Raw genomic sequence first — 22,614 nt, 5'->3', positions numbered from 1 at the left:
GCAACGGTGTGTGTAGAGCGCGGGCGGGGGCATTGGAAATATGGGTCAAGTTGTTGCCGCCTGTGCTAAAAATTAAGTCGTCGCTGTCGACGCCAACGCTGACTGCGCGGCTAACGTCGCTGTCGATGTTGCCGTCATGGCAATTATTGCTGTTGCGCATTAAGGGTTAATCCTATTGCCTTATAGAGGGTACAGAAATAAATTTCAGTCTATGCATGCGGCTGTGTGTGCGTGTGAGTGTCTGTGTGTGTGTGTGCATATGTTGTGCCAGTAGGCAAATAGCTGCCACGCTTGACCATGTTGTTGCTATTGTTTTTGTTCTGGCCATTTTTTTGTTGCCCATTTTGTGGCTGGTTAATAGGCAACAAAATATGCTTATTTATGATTGCAGCTGCCAAATTTTATTCACACTTTCGCATTGGCCATGGAGTAGCAGGTTCTGTATTCTGTATTTCTGTGTTCAATATTGGAAATCAAAATGAACTATAACTATTTTTATACACTTCGAATTTGATTGAACGAGTGCATAAGAAGTGCGTATAGTATTATTTTCATGAGCCCATTGGCTTCTTCTTTTCTTTCTAGATGCTAGCTGTGTTTATATGCCGTTTGAGTTTCAGTCTTATTAGAAAAATAATATTAAGTTAGCCAGACAATATTAATTCCATAATTTTTGTAAGCTAACTTTTCCTATGGAGTTATTTTGCTATTATTAATACCAAACACATATTTATAAATTAACTGATTTAAATAACTTAAAAAAAATTGTCAGCCTTAAAAGTTTCTCAAAGAGTAGTATTTGGATTTTAAAGTCTTTACATAATTCTAAAATTTAATTAAACAATTTTTAAAATCTTGGCTTAATCAAAAAATTCAATTAAGGTTAGTATTTATCATTGATATGCAAACAAACTTTACTACAAGCAAATCAATACATGTAAAAAAACTTAAAGTGAAGCGTATTTAATCACAGCTTAATCACAACTCCATCAGTTATTTGGCACCCTCTCATTATTTCTTTCATATTTAACCAATTGGTATAAAGCTTTTGTAATTAACTGCAGGACATTTGCCTTATTAATGGGCATAAATATCTTTTGGCATGCTTGACACTCATATCTGACAGATGCAGCGCCCAGGCATGTGCCGTAAACAATTGTCGAGTAAAATCCAAAGAAATGCGAAAGAGCCGCAACAAAAGCTGAGCGACAGAGGCAGAGAACATTTTTTAATGTATTTCAGTGCATATTCATTATTTAAGCCCTGACTACGCATGATTTATGTGGGCTTGGTGAGAAGAGGGTTGCCGCAGCAAAGACACAAAGCCACTGGCGACGTAGACAATGCAATATTTGGGCGTGGCAGGCAAAAGTGTCGCCAGTTTTTAATATATACATGCAGCAACATGTCTGCTGAAGGCTGCCAACCAGAGGCAACCGCAGGCAGCACACAGCAGGACACAAACATAAACAGCAACAACATACAACAACCGACAAACAACCAACAACAAACCAACAACAAACAACAAACCAACAACAAACAACAACTTGACAGAAATTCCATGCGAACATCGACAGCGACAACTGACAAATATTCATGAGCTTGTCGTGTTTGCCTCCTAGATGGGGACCCAGAAAATACTAGGCAGCTGCCACGCCCCACCGCCCTCGCTCCAACATGCTGTCCGGCGTGTGGCCATAAATTTCGTTTCGTTTCTGCCATATGCGCTGGCAAAATAATTTATTTGCATTTAAAATGCAAAATGCGACGCCAAACAATTGTTTTATGACCGAAGCGACGGGACGTGAACGTGTTTTATTGGCGCCCCAACACACAGTTCAATGCACCCTTTAAAGCAGGCGACACCCTGTTTTTCAGCCCGAACCAATTCATCAGAGCCCCGAGTGTACACAGAAAGCCAGACATCTTCAAACAAAGAAGCGAAATTGAAATGCAACTCAACTAGCCCTCCATTGACCCCAAAGTTGATTAAAAGCGGACGGTAATAAGTGCGGGGCAAATTGTTGACCAGAAGGTGTTTCCCAGTTAGCGGCGATTGATGTGCGTCATTAGAGAGAATAGTCCTAGGAGATTAGTGGATAGACTTGGCACAGAGAGTAATTTTTAGACATTCGTCAGATTGTTGAGAGACAGCATTGACAGCGGCTTTAAGGAACTATTCAATTAAATTTCTAAATTTTACAATTTTTTACAACTTTTAAAAATATTAAAACTTGTTATTACTTTTCGTTTATGTATATTTAAATTATGACCACAACTTCATTTATTTAAAAAAAGTATTTCTTGATTTAACTTACGTTAATAATTAAATGTTTAGTGTATTTTCAGAGGCTATATATATTTTTATATTACATTATTTTTTATTTAAATTTAAATGAATTTGCATATCTAAATCTGTATTTTCATATGTTTTAAAAGCCTTTCGAGGAGAAGTAGAAAATTATCAAACAAAAGGTTTCTAAGCCAAAACATTAATTTTTGAGTACATGTCTAATTATATATGGGTATTAAAAATATTTATGGTTATATGAATACATACTAAAAATTATATTTTAGTTGTTTTTAATAATAATTTATAATATCTTTCGTTAGTAACCTATTTATATTTTCTAAAAACTTCATATCAATCACTTGCGTATACATATGTCGAATTTTTGTGTTTATATTATTTAAAAACTGTATAATAAAATATTATTTTAATTTTATTATTTTAAAAATATTAAATATTAGTTATTTTATTAAAGTTTAATATAAAAACATGATTTTATTTGGATTCCGAGATTTCCCTACCAAAAATATGGATAAAAGTTCATAGTCTGATATTATAGTGTAAATTCTAGCCAGATTACCTATTTTTTTTTACCAAAAAGCTTTCGAAATTTCCACAGTTGCCACCAAATGTTAACTCGCACTCAAATATTTGCTATGCACACAAAACAAGTGAAATTCCTACACAGATATTTGTGTCTATATGTATTAAATTTAAGGGTGGGCCCAGTATGTGCCGAAAGAATATGCTTCCAGCTCATTGACTAGTGTCGCATGTGGGCGGGAATGGGGGAGTGGCTATGGGTCACAAGCGGCGCGTAAACTATGCGTTTTCAGCGTCTGTTTATGTGCAAAAATATGGCCAATTTAATGGTCCAGACCATAAAATGACAAACGAGAGTAAGAGAGAGGAAGGGAGAGAGCAGCATACAGGAGCAAAGAAGCTTATAGTCCCAAACCGAGTACAAAAAAAAAACCCTTTTCAATGCAACTGAGGATAAAAGTAGAACGGGCAAACTAAAAAAATCATAAAACGCGCAAAGAAATAATAGTGTGTAGCAACAACAGCAACTCCTGATCCAAGGATCAACAAAAATAAAACAAATACAAATTTTGAGTAGACGACTAAATGATACCCTGTCGGAAAATTACTATATATATGATATTATATATTAAGTGGATCTTTAAATTTAATGGAAATGTTCGGAAAATATATATAAAATACTTCTATCCGACTGAAAGCTACCCTCTAGCGAGGATACCCTCTATTATATCTATAAGTGAATTATAAGGATACTGGGTGCCATAACAAAATTAAAAACAAACTGAATATTCGTTTAATATGTAGATGGTTATATATCTAATTGAAATGCTTTGAAGCTAGTATAGAATTAGCTATTTATATGCTTTCTATGATGCCCTGTAAATGATCATTGCTTTTTGCTAGGTCTTTAAGTTCATGCTACCTTTTATATTAAGCGCCAGTTTGCAAGCTAAGGAAATTATATTTCATAGACTTTTTTGAAGCTCAAAGAAGTATTAACTAGCGATTACATTTTTTAATTAACTTTTTTGTATTATTCATTAAGAAAGTAAGTTATTTTTGTTATAGAATGTTTACACTTTTTGATAATATAAAACACCCTATAAAGGTAGTCCCATTTTAGTAGGGTATTCAGCAAGAAGAACTCTCTTTCCCAAAGCAAAAATCCAAAAGCCCAAATCCAAATATAAATTACATGCCATAATGGCCAAAGTCCAAATTCTAATACACTCTCACACATTCCCTCGCGCATACACACACATTCCTAAATACACACACACACATTCCCCAACACACACAGATATTCGCCCACACATACACACAACCCGCACACATGCCAACTGACACACTGTCGCATTTGTTGGCTGTGGCAAGATGCTATCAGGACATTGGGTACATGGCATAGGCACACGGACTGCACAGGACACGTCGCTTTGTTCCACGTCAATTGGCTGCCCGCACGCAGAAAATGTTTGGGCAGGGGCACAGTAGCAGACCGTTAAGAAATCACATAAAATATTGCTAATATAATCCTTTATAGTTAATTCGGCACGACGATAGCAAGGAAAAGGGTTCGTTTGTTGTTATTGTTGTTGGTTCGCTTTGTGCGAACTTTTCAGAATGTTGACATTTCTTCTTTTTTTTTGTGTTGCGTTTGCCTCTTTGGAAAATGGGTCACAGGCAGATATAAATGGACAGAAGAGTGTTAACAGTTGGCAGCAAAGGACATGGCGTTAATCTTGGCACGAGTTGGCAGCTTAAATGTATTGAAAATTTACTGGCTGAGGTCGATTGTGGTTCTTATCATGCTATAGTTAAGGCAAGTGATAAATATTTTGGTATAAAACGGGTAAATTATTTAACTTATTATTATCGAGGCGGGGTTGTAGAACAGCGAGCTTAAGATATTGTTCTACCCTTCTGCGCTGAGTGCTTCTGCCTCAAGGAATGCTCTTGGTATTGATATTCGGCTTAGGGTTAGTTTTCTTAACTCTTGTTATGGTTTGTTAAAAGCCTAAGAAATATTTTTTGAACCAGTTAAATCATGTTAAAGCACAAGCCGGTATTGATTTATAAAGCAATTCATTTAACTTTCTTAATGTTTTTAAAAACATAACGAGATAATTATAATATTTAAATATTAATAATTATTTCTAATTGGAAAATTGGAATTTGTGCAATAGCCTAAATTTGTTATACAAGTATTTTATTTAACTAATATTAAGTTAGTTTGTTGGGTTTTTAAATAGTTTACGTTTAGCTGTGCAAATATTAAAGGAACTTTCAACAAATTTCTATATAATGATAATTTCTGGAGCTAAAAAATCTAAAAACGTAATTTCCTTTCGTTGTTTTAAAAATATTCTGAACTTATTGATTTTTAATTTTAAATGTTCAGCAAAATAATTAAAACAAAACTAAGATTAAAAGGCCCTAAATTAAAAGTATAAGTAATTGATATACAAATTTACAAATATATAATATACGATTTATATATATAATATTACAATGATATATATATATATATATATATATATATATATATATATATAGTATGTTGGGCTATTTGACTACCGTCTTTAAAATACTATCAAGGTTCCGCTATCTACCAGACAATTTTCCCGCAAAACGTCACAAATATGTTTGTTTGGACAAATCTTTGTTCGACAAATTGCCTGAGGGCCAGCAGCTGCAGCATCAGCCGCAGGTGACAGTCAAGACCACAGACGTGGGGCTTTTAAGTATGCCACAAACGATAAGAAGAGCGCACAAAACAACGTTTAAACTGCAATTGAACTTGGTCAAAATAAAAATAAAAAAATAAGATGTTAAATGCATAAGGAGCTGGGCCAAGCGACACGCGGAGGTGCAATAACAAAAATGCGCGACTGTTGCAGCTGCTGGTGGGGCACACACACAGAGGCAATTTGATGGCTCTGTTGGCTGCCAGTTGTCTGAGAGACAAATATCTATATATATTTAATTTCGAGTGCACAGGTTAAAAGGCCAAACAAGTTGTGTGCATTTATATCAATTTTTTGGCTGGCTGCCCATTGGACCAAATAATGTTGCGCATACGCCGCATGTTTCAATGCAGTTGCAAATAATTTGATTTTTGTGCATTGTTCCCTGCCGCTCTCTCTTGTTTTCCTTTGGCCTGCCTAATCAGTTGAAGTGCACGCCACAGGCCAACGTATATATAAAAGAAAGAGAATGAAATTTGGAAACCCATTCTGGTTTCAATCTCGTAGCTTTCGTTGGGCGTTATATTGATGTATGGAATTTCATGAAATTTATGCGATGGCCGCCGCACAAATTGTGTGCATCAAATGGACGGCATTTTCGCACATTTCATAGTACTAGGGAACAGGGGGGGGGGGGGGGAGGCGGTGGTATTTGAAATGTAGATACTGTGTTCAACTGGCCGCGTCGCATTGCAGATGAAACCATTTTCAAAAGGCAACGACTGCGGGGCGACTCTCGACTGGCGCGTGAGCAAATTAATTTTCATCGTTGAAACAAAAAAAAGAAAACAATTCTGTTGTAGTTTTGTTAAGACTGCGGGTTACCCTACATTTATATTTTAATATTAGAAAATAATTGAGTTTTGGGAATAATGCCTTACTTTTCTGCAGGTACTTGGATTTACATTTGTTTGGGTTGAAGTTTGTTGCATAGCCATAGGAAATGATCGATCCTGAGTTTAACTCCTTGTTGATTTTATTATTTATTATTTTTTTAAGATTTTTTGGATCCTAGGTTTGTCCCTTTGCGATGTGAAAGTAAGCCGGGCTAAGTGAAAAATTACAAATGACTATAAAAAAATTCAATATATTTTTTTTAGAATTACTTGATCTAACTTTTAAATATATAAAAGATGTTTTAGGCTCTCAGTTGCCAGCTACTGCTCTTCGCATACCCATTCTATGCTTTAGCAGGGTATATATGCTCACACACACTCACATAGAGTCTGCTTGTAAAAAGAACCGGCTGCATGGCATAAATGATACGGCGGGCAGTAGAACTCTTAGCTAAGGTCCCAGGCCCTGAGGCCGGTTGCTCTACCGCAGCCCGTTCGTCCCGCTTTGCGTCTCTGTCTCTCTCTCTCTTTCTGTCTCTCTCAATGAATTATGAATTCGTTTTGTGTGCACCAAAACTTTTTTCAGCCATTGCCTGGATGAGCCTCTTTTGCCATTTTTATTTTAGGTTTTCCCTCTTCCTCTTAAGTTGGTGGCTCGTTTTTATTTTGCGGCTGGCAAGAATTATGTGCAAAATGTTCTTAGCCATGTTTTGGCTTTGCGCATGTTGTTGTTCTTGGCATATTTTTCGCGTACTGGCGACAGTGTCAGAAAATGAATATTTGCGCAAGTGGATTTTCGGACTATATTCGTTTGCGAAAAAAAAACACAAAAAAAAAACAGAAGAAAACTTGATGACAAACTGCGCGAATTTCGCTAGGTTTTATTCACAGCCATTTGTTCAGAAGTTTTCAAGTTGTTTTTTGCATTTGACAAGAATTTAGTGAGTATTACGCCAAAAACTCACTAGACTCAGTTAAGTGTGAGATAAATGTGAGAAATAGAGCAGTGAATTTTAGTTTTCGATTTTTTTTTTTTTTTGCCAGAAAATAATGCGATTATAAAGTTTTGCCTGTTTTACAATTCATGAATATACATTTTACGCACATTTGTATCAATAAAGTCTTTGGCAAATTATTCAGTCATTTATGCAGAATCGAATTGAATGCACTCGTTTATTAGTCAGAAACTGATTTGCATACAAGATATTTGCATAAAACTTTTTGACAGCCAATCGGATTTCATAACAAATGCCCTCTTTGCCCAATGCATTTCTTCGGCTGTCAGAACTATTTGAGTCCAAACATTTGGACATCATACAGTGTCAGCCAGAAGATGCATAACATTTTTCAAAGGCAGCTCCGTAGCTTGCAGTTTGCTAGCAAAAACTATTTTCATATTATTTCAATTTCGCCTGCAGCTGACAGCAGCATGCTAAATTCTGACAATAGCTTGCTGGCTTGCTCTAACTGTATCTCTACCTCTCTAACAGCTTATACCCTTTAAAAGTTGGTCAGCTGGAATGCAGGCAGTACCTGTGACTATGTCATATGACTTCCATTTGGTCAATAATTGTTTTTATTTATTTGTTTTAACAAATTTGAAGGATTTTAATATAATTTCACTATGTTCCAAACTCCGTCACTTATGTCGTGCGTCTGTTCTATAGGAAGTATTGATCAAATGAATGAGTTTTTCTTGTTGGAATTTGTTGGTTTATCGAGATTTCTCGACGAAGGTGTTTCTTATAAGATAAAATCCTTTTATAGTCGGATCTTCATATTATAGTATATAGTATAGTATTTAAAGAATAATAAGAATAATTAGTTTAACATTAAAATTAAGTTATCGAATGCTATGGTAATATAGTATTAAGGCTTTATTGCTTGCATCTGTTATATATCCACAATTGCACGTATTTTTCGACATTACTTACATTTATGTTTTTAGCTTGTCAACTGTTGCTAACTCTTTCTAAGGGCTTAGCTGCTCCTTCTACCCGCTGTCCAGTGCTCTTTTTGTGGTCAAAAATATGCGCCTTTCAAAAACAATTGACAGTTGCATCGACTATATACCGAGAGCACTATAAGCCTTTACAAACCCCCTTGAAGCTCCCTCCTACAAACTCTTTACCAGGCTCGAGAAGAACCCCCCCTGCTTTTGGGCTCATTGTAATTGCGACTGCTCAGCTTTTGCCTGGTTTTGCAGGCTTTCTTCTTATGCAAAAGTTGTGTTTGTGCAGAATGTAACAAGTTTTGGTTATGAATATGCATATAAAGCCTTTCGGCTCGGGCTGGATGTCAAGGGTCCTGCCACAGCAGGACATGCCACAAATGCCCCGCACATGTCCATCAACGTCAACGTTGGTGCCCCAAACGAAAACCCATTTTGAAAGTTTAGCATTTGCATTTGTTGTGCAGGCTAGAGGCTCCTGGAGGCTGCTGCAGCTGCTGCTTTTGGTCATTTGGCTGCACACACAAGCGCACACACACGCACAACCGCACACAGATACGTGTGCATATACTGTGACAGGATATGCCAGGCGTCCAGGATGCACTTGTGCGTTTATCGTTTTGCATGCGAATTATTTATGCGAGCCGCAGACCAAAAGTCTGCTTGGCATGCATTAAGTAGGCCTGCCTGTGCCTGACCAGCATGTCAGACAAGTACCAGGACCCAGGACTCCCGTTGCCCGCTGCCCGCTTCCCGATTTCTGCTTCACTTTGTGGCAGCAGCTGCACAAATTCCTGCCAAGCGATTAGCATGCAAAATGTTTTGGGTTTATTGTTTTAGCAAAACTAATTAGTTTGAGCAGTAATTGAAACTCAAAGTGAACCGAACTGCCCCTCACGCTGCCCGCCACCCTAATGCTACTGATTTTCATTAGTTGTGCAACAATACGCTCCATTTGTTCACTCATTTCTGACATTCTGGCCTGACTGCTCGGCATTTAGTTCTAACTGCTTTAATAGTCTGCATATGTTGAACAATGTGAAATGCAGTCAACGCAACAAATGGCCAATATAAAATATATTTTCAAGTAGCTAACACTCAAAGCTGCTGAAATAGATCACGTAATTAGTTTGAGGGCTTTTAGCTTCGAGGCACAATCGAAGAGCTTTGAGGTCAGTTAGTGTGTAAAACAAACAGAAATTTGTAGTACAATGCTCCAAGCCTTTAAACGTGTATCTGACAGATACAAAACAGCCGGCAAATGTGCAACCCAAATCGAAAAGTTATAGAGGAAACAACATATACTATATTAACACTCTAGAGTTTTCCCAAGAATTTCATAAAATTAGATATTACAAATGAAATTTAGTTTGGATAATTTGCTTAAATTGTACGACAACTCTTTGGTGGTGGTCTGCCTTTAAAAGAACATTAGAATAGATGGTCTGTTTCCTATTCTATAAATGTGATTCAAACTTTAGTGCTGAAATCTTACAACTACTTTTTGAAGAGTTCAGCTATGGCTATGGATATGTGGCTATTATAGGTTTTATTATAAAAGAGAACTTTTGATTGTAGAGTAACTATTTAAATTAAGTTAAGATGATGGTTCTTCTTATACTTATATCTTAATATCTTATAAAAAAAGCTCCTGTCTACGAATTTAATTTGTATTATTTTCGTTTTCAAATCACCAAATTTTTTTTAGAAAAGTCCATTTTTGGGATACCTATCTTTTAAATAAAAAAATATATTTTCAAATATTTAAATATCTTTGTATTTTCTGCTTTTTACAGGCCCGTCTTGCCACAGCAATAATAAGCAACAGCAACAATAGCAAATAGCTACAAAGCACTGCCATCTAGAAACTGCAAAAAATTGCAATTGAATAACAGCCGCAACAACAAAACCAAACTTAGCATCAAGCATAACAGCAACAACAGCAACTAACGTTTAAATTGCGCAATATATAAAAAAATATACAAAAAAAAAGAAATTAAAACAAATATATAGCATATAAAAATAATAATAAAAAAAGGAAATTTTACAAGCAACAGCTGAGAACTTGACAAAATGATATAAAATAATAATTTACAAGTCGCTCAAACAAGGAAAATGCACTAAAACCCAAGCTGAAGTGAAAAACCTTAACTATAAGAAAAAGAAAAAGATTGAAAAAAAAACACACACACTCTTTGGGTTGTAAGCACAAACAAAGAAAGCAAAGTAAGATAGGAAAGCAACAAAGAAGAGGAGAAAACAAAACATTATAAAACTATTGCAGCTAAGGGCAAACAATAAAACATATACTCGCCATATTGAAAATAAAAAAGAAAAAACTAATTGAGAATTTTTGTAAAATTAAGAGATATTAAGCAACAGCAGCAACAAAAACTGAACTAGAGACAATGTAAGCCACGAAAAAAGGAAAAACTGTATAACAAATTGCAAAGAGAAAAGCGGAAAGTAACGAAAGGATTAAAACAAATATACGCAACGTCAACAGCAAACACCGAAGAGACTATGAAAAATGCGCAACTGAAGCTGAGTGAAGTTGATGATGATGCGCTGTGGCTGCAGCAGCAACAGCAACAACAACAACAACAGCAGCAGCAGCAACTGGCTTTTAGATTAGCACACCACAGCAACAACCAACTTACTCAACAGCAACTAAGGAGCTTAAGTACAAAACACCACAGAAGCAGCAGCAGCAGCAGCAGCAACAGCAACAAAAACAACACAGCATTAGCAACAGCAGCAGCAATAACAAAAAACCCACAGCATGTAGTCAGCGTGTCCAGGGACAGCGCCCGTTTATATAATGCAAGGGCCTTGCAGCAGCAGCAGCGGCAGCAACAGCAACAGCTAGACAGCAACATGTTGTCAGCGGCCAGAGCCGGCAGAAATCAAGCAACACATACAAACATAAGACTGTGCGTACGCAAGCGGCAAAGATTACGTCGGCGTCGAAAAAGAAAATCAACAGCTGCAGCAGCAGCAGCAGCAGTGACAGCAGCAGCAACATTTAGCAATAGCAAAAGCAACAGCAATCAAAGCACCACAGCAACATATTGGCTAGAGCGCAGCAGTAACAGCAACAGCATAAATTTATTTCATGGCCTTTGGCCAATTAGTGTTGGCATTGTACTGCAACTGTTGCTGCCGGCGCTGAGGTTGTGGCAAATGCAGCTGCAGCTGCAACAGCGAGCTGCAACAGTGCTTAGAGCCATTGCTAACAGCGCCACCGCCATTATTTCCTATGCAAATGCCATTGGGCTGCAGCTGCTGCACAGTTGGAAGCGCAGCAGAAATAGCAACAGCAACAGCATCAACAATAACAGCAGCAGCAGCAGCAGCGCCACACTTCTAATCAACGGACTTAATAAACACTCATGGATATTTTTATTGATATATTTGAATTTATCTGCTAAAGGTAAGTGGCCCTCAACATCAATTATCCGTTTATCAAAATACCCAGCCCAAGTGCAACACTTGAGCAACCGCAGTAACCGCAGCAACAACAGCAGCAAACGGCTGTCTGTCTGTCTTGTTGTTGCTGAGTGTGTTGCAATTGTTGTTGTCGCAACCACTTGGCAGCAACTGTTGCCGCACAAGCTGGCGCATTGTTTAGCTGCACGCCAGCAGCAGCGGCTGCGGCAGCAACTTCATAATGCACGCCGGCAACATATTGTCACTTTGGCACATAAAACCACTCAAGAGTGGGCAGAATATCTTTTTCTTTCTTTTTTTCTGTGGGGGCGTTTGTTAGTTGTGACATTTACGACAGCTTCAAGTGAAGCATGCCGACAACAACAACAACAGCAACAACAACAACAAACATGGCAACAAGAAGAGGCCCGACCTCAGACCCAGACACAACCTCAGTCGCAGCCGCAGCCACAGCCTCTGCTGCCTGGTTGTCTATGGTACTTGAAAGCGTCTGCGCCTCGGGCGGTTTGTTGTTGTTGTTGTTCTTGTGCCTGGCAAGCCGCATAAAGACAGCGGTAGGGCGGCTGCCACCTGAATGAATTGCATAGACAGTTTAAAACGCTTAAAAGTATGCTATACAATAATCTTGCACAAAGGAAATTCTAGCGAATTGAAGCAGTTGGCATGAAACATAAAGTAAGGGAGGGGAAAGAGGAGATCAAATATAAGATGATTGCGAATAATTTGTGGGTGCTATAATAGTCTATAATATAATAAAATGTAGATTGCAATATTGCATTAACATTTGGTCGCAATAGAAAAGTAGAAAGCAGGAAAGATAGATACTTCAAATGAAATAAAGACATCAAATAAATAAATAGATACGATTTTTAAAAATATTCTGTTAAATAAAACTAAGAAAAGGGTAATAGATAGATGGCTGGGTAGACTGATGTGTAGAAAGGAAGTTATAAATGTATCTAAGAAATAATTATCACAAATTTCAAAAAGATACAGAGCAGTGGGTGGAAAAATAAATGGGAAGTTAGAATAGTAAAAGAAACAAATATGCTACGTTCATTAAAAAGGTAGATAAAGAATGAAAGAAAAATGGATGAATTTCCCCTAGGATTCAGAAATAGACAATTATTAATAACTTCTGTAAGATAGTGTAAGTTAGGTAGATGATTTTGCTTCGACATAAGCCAAATTAGGAATACGGAAAGACTTAAATTTTTAAAATGAGTTTATATTAAAGCAAAGAAACGTAATAGGCTATAAAAATAAATAGTGTCCATAAACTTATTTCGCATTAACGCAACATATAATTTGTTTTTAAATTAAGGTAAGAAATTTAAAATAAATTTATAAATTGTGTGTTAATGTCGCCTGTTTATGTTGACATGTGTTATGTGACGCCTCAACTGCAACAATTTAGCATGACACAAAATATGTTTAGCAAACATTTTCCGCTGGCAGAACTTGAGCCCGTCGCTTCCCGCCCGCCACGCTGCTCCAACCCGCCCCTATAGCTGAGCTGCCAGAGGCTTTTCTATTTGGTTTTCTCTGTGCAATATTTGTGTGCAGCTTGGCAAAAATCCTTTTAATGGGTTTTTTAGCAGCTTACAAATTCTTTGCCCTGACAACAATAATTTTTAAGCTCTGTGGGCCAAAGTAAGGAGATTTCTGGTGTTGTTGCGGCGTGTGGGGTAGGGGAGGGTGTTTCGGATGACAGGTGTAGCAGCAGGTTATGAATGTATTGGCTGAGAGCACAGCTGAGGCCGCCGCCTGCCACTTACACATATTGGGGTTATTAATGGGCACAGAAGGGCTTAGGTGTAGTGGGCGGTGGCGGGTAGCTGGTGGGGCCTGCTTGGTGGGCGTGTGCAGCAGTTGCAAAGTGTTGCCTTGTTGATTTGCCACCCGACGCCTGCGCCAAGCCCCCAAGCCCAAATAAGTTGTTGGGCTTTGCGTGTCGCGGTTGTTGCCAGCTATGAAAACATATGATCAGAAACACACAAAAACGCACACATTTCATATATATATATATACATATATATGTGTGTATGTTTGTGTGTGTGTGGTAACTTCTTTGTCTCTGCAGTCGAAGTTGTCGTCTCTGCCCCTCGCTCGTTGTCTCCCGGGCGAGAGTTCATGTTTCATGCAGGCAACTGTCGCTGTCCATGTGCGTGTGTGCATGTTTATGATTTTATGGCAGCACTTCCGTTTCCGTTACGCCATATTGTGCTGCTAGATGTGTGTTTGTGTGACTGTGTGTGTGTGTGTGTGTGTGCTACTATGCCCCCTGGCTGCCGCAGCGCACCGTAACGCAACGCAGCGCTGCCAACGATAATCAGATTTAAACTTTGCACAACGTCAACGTCGCTTACAGCGTTGCATATGCATGACTCTGTGTATGTGTTTGTTTATGTGTGAGTGTGCGCTTGTGTGTCAGCTGCCCTATGACATCGTTCATACGCCCCGTTGGCCAGCCAAGTGCCACTGTTATGACGTTTATTGCTACGGAAAGCTTTTTGGCATGCTTCAAGACTTCACGACTTCAAGACCCCAAGACCTCAAGACTTTCCGAATTTTTGGCCATTTGACAGCCATATAAAAGCGACCAAGTTGATTTTAATGACTTCTATTTTGTTCTTGTTGCCGCTGACTAACGAGCTGCAAGTGCCAAAACACTGGAGAAAGCATGGACTAGCAAGTGGGGCGAAGAGTAAGAGGAAATTGTTAGCTTTTAAAAATATAAGTTGTGAAATACTTATGCATGTCAAAAATGTGTCACATGAGTGAAAGGGACTACACAAAAGTGAAGGGAAGAACGAGGGAACGAGTTATTGGCATTATGTGCAAGTACATAATTTCATTATTTACTTGAAAGCAAGCAATAATTTTTAGTGACAAAAAAAGAGATACAACAGAAACGCGAAGTACTTATAGCAAATCTGGCAAACAAAGAATACTAACAAAAACTGACGGCTCACTTAAGCTATAATTTTAATTGCTAAGCTCTGAAGTATTTCTTTTTAAAGTATCATAGTTTTTGTGTGCCAAATTGCTTTTCCTGTTTTTATTTTTAAAAAATTTATAAATTTTTTGAAGAAAGCTAAATTAGACATGCACTTCAGATTAAATAATGTATTTGATTCTTAGCTTTTATAAATTTATAAATATAAAGCATTTGAAAATTTATTTCATTTAGGTCTTCGTGCCGTATCGCTATTCTAGTGAAATAAACCAAATAAATAAATGTTTTCTTTTATTGGTATTTAAATTTCAAATATTTAAAAGATCTTTGCATCTGCATCTAAGATATAACGATTTTATGATGAAATAATGTTTTGTTTACCCTATAGAATTCACCTTCAATTAAACATTTTACTTTGCTTAAATCGATTTTTTTATAAATCAGTGTGAGTTCGAGGACTTTAATAAATGTAATAATCAATTATTTGGTATGGGAAATAAAGTCCACCAGAGACTGAAAACATCTTTCATATGTGAAATAAAGTCCACCAGAGACTGAAAACATCTTTCATATATCAAAATACACATTTTCCTGTTTCAGAATAAAGTTTTAAGGTCCTTTCCTTGTAGCTACAGTATTATAGTCCGTTACTCAATTATCTGGGAGATATTTATTAATCTAGTTGACTTCAGCTTTTTATAAAAACTAAGTTAACTAAAGTCAAATTTCTTTTTTATGTTATTTTTGATCTATCTAGTTTTATAATTATTACATCTGATAAACTTTCTTTTTTTTTATACCCAAGCACTTACTTATTTAATCCACCAGAGTTTCTAGTTCTATAGTTGGGCAACGTTTAATACACTTTTCAAATAACTGCACGTAAATATGTATATGTAAATGCAAACATACGCTTATCTAATGCCATTCAGTTGTAGGCTCTATCAATCTATATTCCTTACGTCTCATCTCCGCTTCGCTCCACTTAAATGTCATATGCTTTCCATCATTAGCTAAAGGGTTACACAAGAAAGAAAAACAGAATGTCATGCCAGCCATTTGCTTTGGCACACACACACACAAAACATTCTATACACACACACACACACTCACACACAGAGAGAGAATACCCTCCTTACGCCGCTCAGCTGCCACACAATACTCGCAACTTTTTTCTGGGCTGAAATCAATCATCAAATATGATAGCATTCATAATTTGAATAGTGGACACAGGCGTTTGATTGATGGCCAGCCACGCCCAGGATGCTGCCAGCCTTCATTCAACACTTAACGGCATTTGCTGCCACAACGACGCCCCAAGCCCCTGCTGTTTTTCGATTTGTAACCATTTTTGAGCCGCATGTTGCGTCTCAGGTTACGTTTCAAGAAAGAAAAAAAAAACCAACTGAGGAAGAAAAAACAAAAAAGCTAGTCACAAGCAATTAAATACTCTGTTCCTTTACCAGCTGTATCCAATTAGGGTGTAGGTATGTGTGTGTGTGTGTGTGTGCAACCACCCTTAGCTAACTGTTGGAATTTTTATTGCATAAATTAAGCTTTGAATGGTTAAGCGTCACCTTGACGCTATTAAAATGCTCAGCTTCAGTTTGCTCTTCTCTCTCCCCCTCTTTCTCTCCCTCTGTCCTTTTCTCGCTCTCTCTAGCTTAACTCACAGCCATTTGCAGGTGGTGCTGTGTCCCGCTGTGTCCCGCTGTGCCTGCTGTGCTGCTCCTGGCCACATTGCTGCTCATCAGACAGGCCATCAAGTCTAACGAGTCGCGCTGTGACCTCTCACCCACCGACTCCCTCTTCAACATCGCTCGTAACCTTTAGCTCACTCCTTTTGTATCGGTTTTTAGCAGCTTAAGTGGTTTGGCGCCGCGTCAGTTTTCATTTCGCTTTCAATTTTTAATATCGGCGGACAGCACGAGTGCCAAATGGCGGAACTGTTAACTCTTTGGATACCAACGTAGGTTAGGGTATTTCAACTACATCATGAGGTCTAACTATGGAGATTAAGCAGTTAATCAAACATAGCCATAACATGTATAACAGCCGAACTCAAAAAGTCTACGACTCCAGCGTGCCCATTAAAATGCATAGGCACATCTCAACATACCCTATTATTTGTTTTATATTATAAAAGGATTTACAGATATGTATACTGAAATTTTTGTTGAAAAAATCGAAATGGAAATAAGTATGGAGAAACATAATTGACATTAGTCAAACATTCGAAAGACAAAAAGATATGTTTGGATATTTTATTTTGGTTTTCCCGTTTTCTGTTTTGTGTGAGAAGACGAAATTAAATCGGGTTTGTCTTATTTATATATTTATATTTATTTCCTATTGCCTAAAACTTTCTGCAGTCGACTGCTTTGCAGTGTTCTTATAGATCTATTAGGGTATTTTAATTGTGACTTGCTAAGGCTTTCTCTTTTTCCGCTTGTTGATGTTCTTGTTATTATTGCCTGCTGCCGCTTTTGTAGGCGACTGCATTTTGTAACCAATTTTGTTGTATTTTATTTTATTTTTCTATTCCCTTTTTTTTCTTCTTTGCACATTAAATTGGCTTCTGCTTTGCGGTCGTGGGCCAGGCAACTGACTTGGGCTCATCCTGAACCTCAGGCATGGCATGGCCATGTTGTCCTGGCGCAGCTGTTGCAGCGTTTCTTTTGTTGTTGCTCTCTGTGGCTTCGCTGGCTTTGTGAAATAGCAATTACTTTTTCATGCTTCACTGCAATAAAATTGCAATTTTATGCGGCCTGCCGCCAAACAAGCGAAGCCTCCAAAAACAACAACAAATATAAAAGGCAGCTAACGGAAGTGCAGCCATTGAAAAGGCATTTCAAAATGGCCGCAATTTATGGTGGCAACAGTCGCTGCCAAAAGTTAAGGCCACAAAACAGGCCAAAGACTAGAGCATTTAACTGTCCCAGCCATGTGAGCCATTATTGGGTGTGAAGTGTGGCAAGTGAATATATTAACTAAAGTTACGAACGAGTTAATGTATTTCTAGGAAAGACTTCGCAATCCAAATTTGTTTTAAATCAAATGTTTGGCTTAAAAACTTTACTGCTATGTGCAGATGTGAGACGTTAACGAGTTCTTATACGATTTTCAAAAGCACCTGAAGTATAGTTAGCTTAGTGCGACTTTTACTGTGATAACGCTACTTTATAAAAGTAGTATCGAGTTTTTAAAATAATAATTAAAATTCATTTAATAGATTTTGTGAAAGTAACTTTCAATTAACATAAGGCTAGATTAGATAAAGTAAGTTAAATTTCAACATCAGTGCTGACGGCAGTGTAAAGAATTTTCGGATTTATTCAGGTTACAAATCTTTGAAAGTTCTTCAAGCTGCCTACCCTTTCGATTCAAGAAATATGCCACAATTGTATAGGAATTAAATTATAAGCTTAGAGCGCATCATAATTCCATAAGAGCACGAGCGTGTTCTGCAGGGTTGCAAGATATTATAGACATATATGAGTAGATAATTCAGAGGTTTAGTCTGACAGGTTTGCCTTTATTTAACAATTAACTGAAATTTGAGTAAAGTAAGTTTAGATTAGTAAACATTTTCGTAAATAAATCTCTGTTCTAAGATTATGCTGCACATATTTGTTTAGTGTAGGATTCAGCCGTAGCAAAAGGGTCTGTTCTAGGTCTTCGCACCTGCAGCGGCCTTTCTTTTGGAAACCAGAGTTTCTTTTATGCCGTTCCTTTTTTTTTATAGAATTTGCGTTGCTTGACCTGCTCGCATTGCATTGTATTTGAAGTAAAAGTAAATTTAATTCAAGCATCCGCTTGCATATTCATTAGTTGCACTTCCGGTTAAAAGCGTTGCCCAAAAAAGTATGCTATATATTTTTGCTGCAATGCAAATAAAAATGTTTAACAAACAGAAGCGACTCAGCTGTAAAAGTAGATTTTAAATATACAATGCGCTTTCATCCAGTTTCGCTACTCCGTCCCCCTCTCTTCGCCCTCTCTCCCACTCTGTCTCTTTCTCTTTAGAGCTTTCTCTTTCGCTCCACTTGTTGTATTTGTTTTATTATTACATTCATTTTGACACTTCATCAGACGTTGGCCCTGTTTATTTATTTTTTCTACTGCTGCTGCTGCCTGTTTGCTTTGTGCTCTGATGTCAATGCTTTGCCTTAAAGGCTTAGCTGCCATGCCCCCGCCCCCGCCCATGTCCAGGCCCTGCCCGCCTGAATCGACCGCCCTCCATTGTCAGCCAGCTGTGCTCGTTAGCTGCGACGCTTGCGGGCGCTGCATTTTGTTTAAGAATTTTTAATTTTAAATGCAACGCAAACGCGCGAAAAGAGAATGAAATATGCAAACGTGCTAGAAAGTGAAATAAAAGAATTTTTCCCATTTTCCAGAGGCGTACGAGCTGTGCCTGGCAAAAGACTAAAGGCGTATTAAAACTAAGCACAAAAAAAAAAGAAAAACAAGAAAATTATGGAATTTATGTGCATAATTTTTAAGGTGTTCATTTTGTATGCAAATCTTATTCTATTATTCACAAAAATGCCAAGAAGAAAATAAAACATGTTTGTAAATATATATTGTGACTAGCTGTAATTAAAATGGGAAATATAATAATAAAAAAATAGAAAGTCCTGTTTTACAATGCATAAATTATTTGTTTATAATTATTTGTATGATGAACGCAAATGAAATAGGGTTACGATTTATTACTGAAACTAAACTTTAATAAAAAACCATTTAATACCTAGATTTTACCAGGTTAAGCAATATTTTATTCAATTTAAATCAATTTCTTCGCATTTAAATATTGTATATTCCCTCATAATTTACTCTCAGATTTTTAAAGACAAATTTGAAAACGAAACCAAAAAGCTTTTTCAAAACCAATTTTCCACACAGCTTTAGCTGTTGCCTGACCAATTAATCAGTCAATATTAATAGAATAATGTTTATGCATGTAATTTATACTTATCAATCTCAAAATATTTCGATAAATTTCCCAACAAGTAGCAAATTTCATTTAATTATTTTATATCGCACAAAACTCAATTCCAAGCCCAACTACCTCTATTCATGCTTTCACACTCGAAAACGTTTTAATTTAGTAACTGCATCATAATCGAGTGCAATTAAAATGCACTCCTGCCCCTCACAATGCTGAGCACGGGGTCTGACTGTAATCAATATGCCATTATCAAACTTCAACTTTGCTACTGCCTGGGCTCTGGCACCTCATGAAAATCCATCACAGCATGGACAGGATATTAACTCTGCCTCCCCCGCACACTCTGCCAGGCGCCACAAGTGGCAATCATTAAAAATGAATTCTCAAGCAAGCGCTGCCACAATTTTCGCTGCACTTGCCTCGTGCCACAAATCCGACACTGAATGCTACTTAGTGGCAAGAAATTCCCATTGTGCGCTGTGTGGCATGCCACAAAAAAAATAAAAATGAAAAAAAATGGGGAAAAGTGAGGCAACTTGTGATCCGCAACTGCAAAGAACTCTTAAGAAATTATCAAATTGAGAGAGGGAGGGAGAGAGAGGGGATAGAGATGAGCGCAGCGCAGAGTATTTCTAGTTTTTCCTGTTCTTTTTCGGTTGCATGCATAAATAATTCGACGATAACGACGGCAGACAAATAACGGGGCGTATGAGTGTTTTTTTTTTGTTACTCTCTATTCCTTACTATATGTGTGCGTGTGTGTGTGGGTGTGTGTGCGTGTGTTTGTCGGAGCCAATTTATTATCGCCAAGAAAGCGAGCAGTCGTCCAAGCAGCAGGCAACCAAGAAAATTTGTATGTTAAAAACTTTCTGGCTCAATAAAAGTTTGCCTTTGTTATGCGCCAGCCAGAACAATAGAGAGACAGCCTGGCACAGGGACGTGTCAGCGGGTTGGGAGCTGCGAGGGGGCAGCACAGAGACATATGTTGAACAAAAAAGCGCAAAAGTTTCATCTTGGCGCTGCCCGCCCGCCCGCATGCTCGCAAATAGAAACAGGAACAACAGGCATCGAATCAGTTGGCCAAGTTGCAAACCAAACCAGAAACTCGTAAACTTTTGCATATCAATAAATTTCAGTTGCGAGTCAGATCCCGCACCCATTTTATACTAGTAACCTTAGCAATCCCCCCGGGCCCTGTCCCTCCCTCTCCTTAGTCCACTGTCTCTTGTTCCATTTGCCGCACGAATTATTGATGTTGATTTGCGGTGCTTTTGTGAAATGGCAAATGGCAAACACTTGCAGCTATCTGAACACCCATGAACACCCAACACTACAACCCACCTTCAGTCTAACTAAACCCCCAGCCTAACCAAGGCACCCTTATCCATTTTTTGTATCTCTATAAGCGCCTGCATTCGGAACTTGTGTGAAAACTAATTTTCATCTTTTATCATTGTCTTCTTCTCATTTTGCTTTTGCAGTTTGCCTAGCAGGATATCATGAAAAGAGACTGTTACATGATCTATTGGATCCATATAATACACTAGAACGTCCGGTTCTTAACGAGTCGGACCCGTTACAATTAAGCTTTGGTTTAACTTTAATGCAAATTATCGATGTGGTAAGTACAAACAACTTTATATAAAATATAAAGTAAGTAAGTAAGTAAATATGATGCTAGAACATTTTAAAATTTTAAAGATCATAGTTAAGGAATATTTTGTAACTGTTGATGTATAAAAAGGGAAGCATTTGCTTAAACTGAAATTATTTTCTAATACACTGAGAAATTTATACTCTTACAGAACAGATACTCTTGCGGTATCCTTAAACGTTTCATTGCGATTGGGAATCAATTGGGAACCCAAAAAAGAATTTAATAACATATTTGAATGCTTGTAAAAGGAAAATGAGTGCATTGACTTAGTGACATGTCTGTCTGACTAAACAACATATATTCAAGCTACCAAAACTGGATAGTTTAGAAAAATTAGATAAATACCCTTTTCTATCCACGTCAGCTAATTTTTTATTTTTTTACCTGATGTCTCTCACAGTTTTAAAGCAAAACAAAACAATTTTGCAATTCACGATTTTTTTGAACGTTCAGACCAAAGAGATCTTTAAACACGCTCAATTCCATCTAGCGATTAGTATTTACCCATATTTTACAGTTTGACAGTCTTAAAGTTGCAGTTTTAAAGTGACTTGACTTAAGTCAAAACGTCATTCGCTTTTATATTACTTGTTTCAAAAGTAGCTTGAATATCGTTTGCTAGTTGAATTAAAAATTTATTGGCTACTAGCAAAATCCACTTATTTTCCGCTACTTGCATTTAAGCAAATGCCTTAAAGTGAAAGTTTGCCGTGGAATCTAAAACGAAGGTGACAAAAACTGATGACACCATTTTGGCCGCTGTGCATGAAAAGTGAATTGCCAAGAAAGTGAAATTTTAATTATTTGCCTATGTGTCTGTGTGAGAGTGTTGGTGTGTGTGTGTGTGTGTGTGTGTGTGTGCGGGTTCCCTGAATGACAGCTTGGCTTGAGTTCTCGGCTTGGCTGACTGGCCTGGATGTAGACAGGACGCACACATCCTGCCAGCTCGACTGCCAGGCGAGTGTCGAGCAAATTACATGCAACGTCATGTGGCATGTGGCATTTGGCTCATTCGCACCTTTAGCTATGGGGGGGAGGGGGTCAGGAATTGCATGCTGCATTCACTGGGGCAAAGTTTCTGTTGCGTAGAGGGCACCCAAAGGTGGCTACATTTGTACGTATATCAAGTCAGAGCGAGGCGTTTGCTTTTGTTAGTGAGACAACCTCAATTCATATTAGATTCTCCATGTGTGTGTGTGCGAGTGTATGCAAGTTGTTTGTTGCCTGCCTGCC

The 22,614-nt window shown here is 37.6% G+C and overlaps 1 protein-coding gene and 1 long non-coding RNA gene across 7 annotated transcripts in view; both read left to right on the top strand.

Annotated features, from left to right (window-relative positions):
- Window positions 1–10,298, top strand: part of LOC135431144 (uncharacterized) — a 73,036-nt gene extending 62,738 nt beyond the window's left edge. For all 4 annotated transcript variants that reach the window (XR_010436732.1, XR_010436733.1, XR_010436731.1 and 1 more), the window contains one exon: window positions 10,161–10,298. This is a non-coding gene — a long non-coding RNA (uncharacterized LOC135431144). The remainder of the gene's footprint in view (window positions 1–10,160) is intronic.
- A 56-nt stretch (window positions 10,299–10,354) lies between these two features.
- Window positions 10,355–22,614, top strand: part of nAChRalpha5 (nicotinic Acetylcholine Receptor alpha5) — a 45,772-nt gene continuing 33,512 nt past the window's right edge. For 2 of the 3 annotated variants that reach the window (XM_064686088.1, XM_064686087.1), the window contains exons 1-2: window positions 10,377–11,797; window positions 21,206–21,345. In XM_064686088.1, coding sequence (XP_064542158.1) covers window positions 10,888–11,797; window positions 21,206–21,345 — 1,050 coding nt within the window. In that variant the 5' untranslated portion in view covers window positions 10,377–10,887. Of the gene's footprint in view, window positions 11,798–21,205; window positions 21,346–22,614 lie in introns of all 3 variants that reach the window. The other variant, XM_064686089.1, reaches the window with a different exon arrangement.

The sequence above is a fragment of the Drosophila montana genome, unplaced genomic scaffold (genome assembly GCF_035044405.1).
Source record: "Drosophila montana isolate Dmon_TW-CO22-7 unplaced genomic scaffold, ASM3504440v1 contig_312_1, whole genome shotgun sequence".
In the NCBI taxonomy this organism is placed as follows: Eukaryota; Metazoa; Arthropoda; class Insecta; order Diptera; family Drosophilidae; genus Drosophila; species Drosophila montana.
The sequence above is the reverse complement of the archived record's forward strand: the minus strand, read 5'-3'. Positions and strand labels throughout refer to the sequence as shown.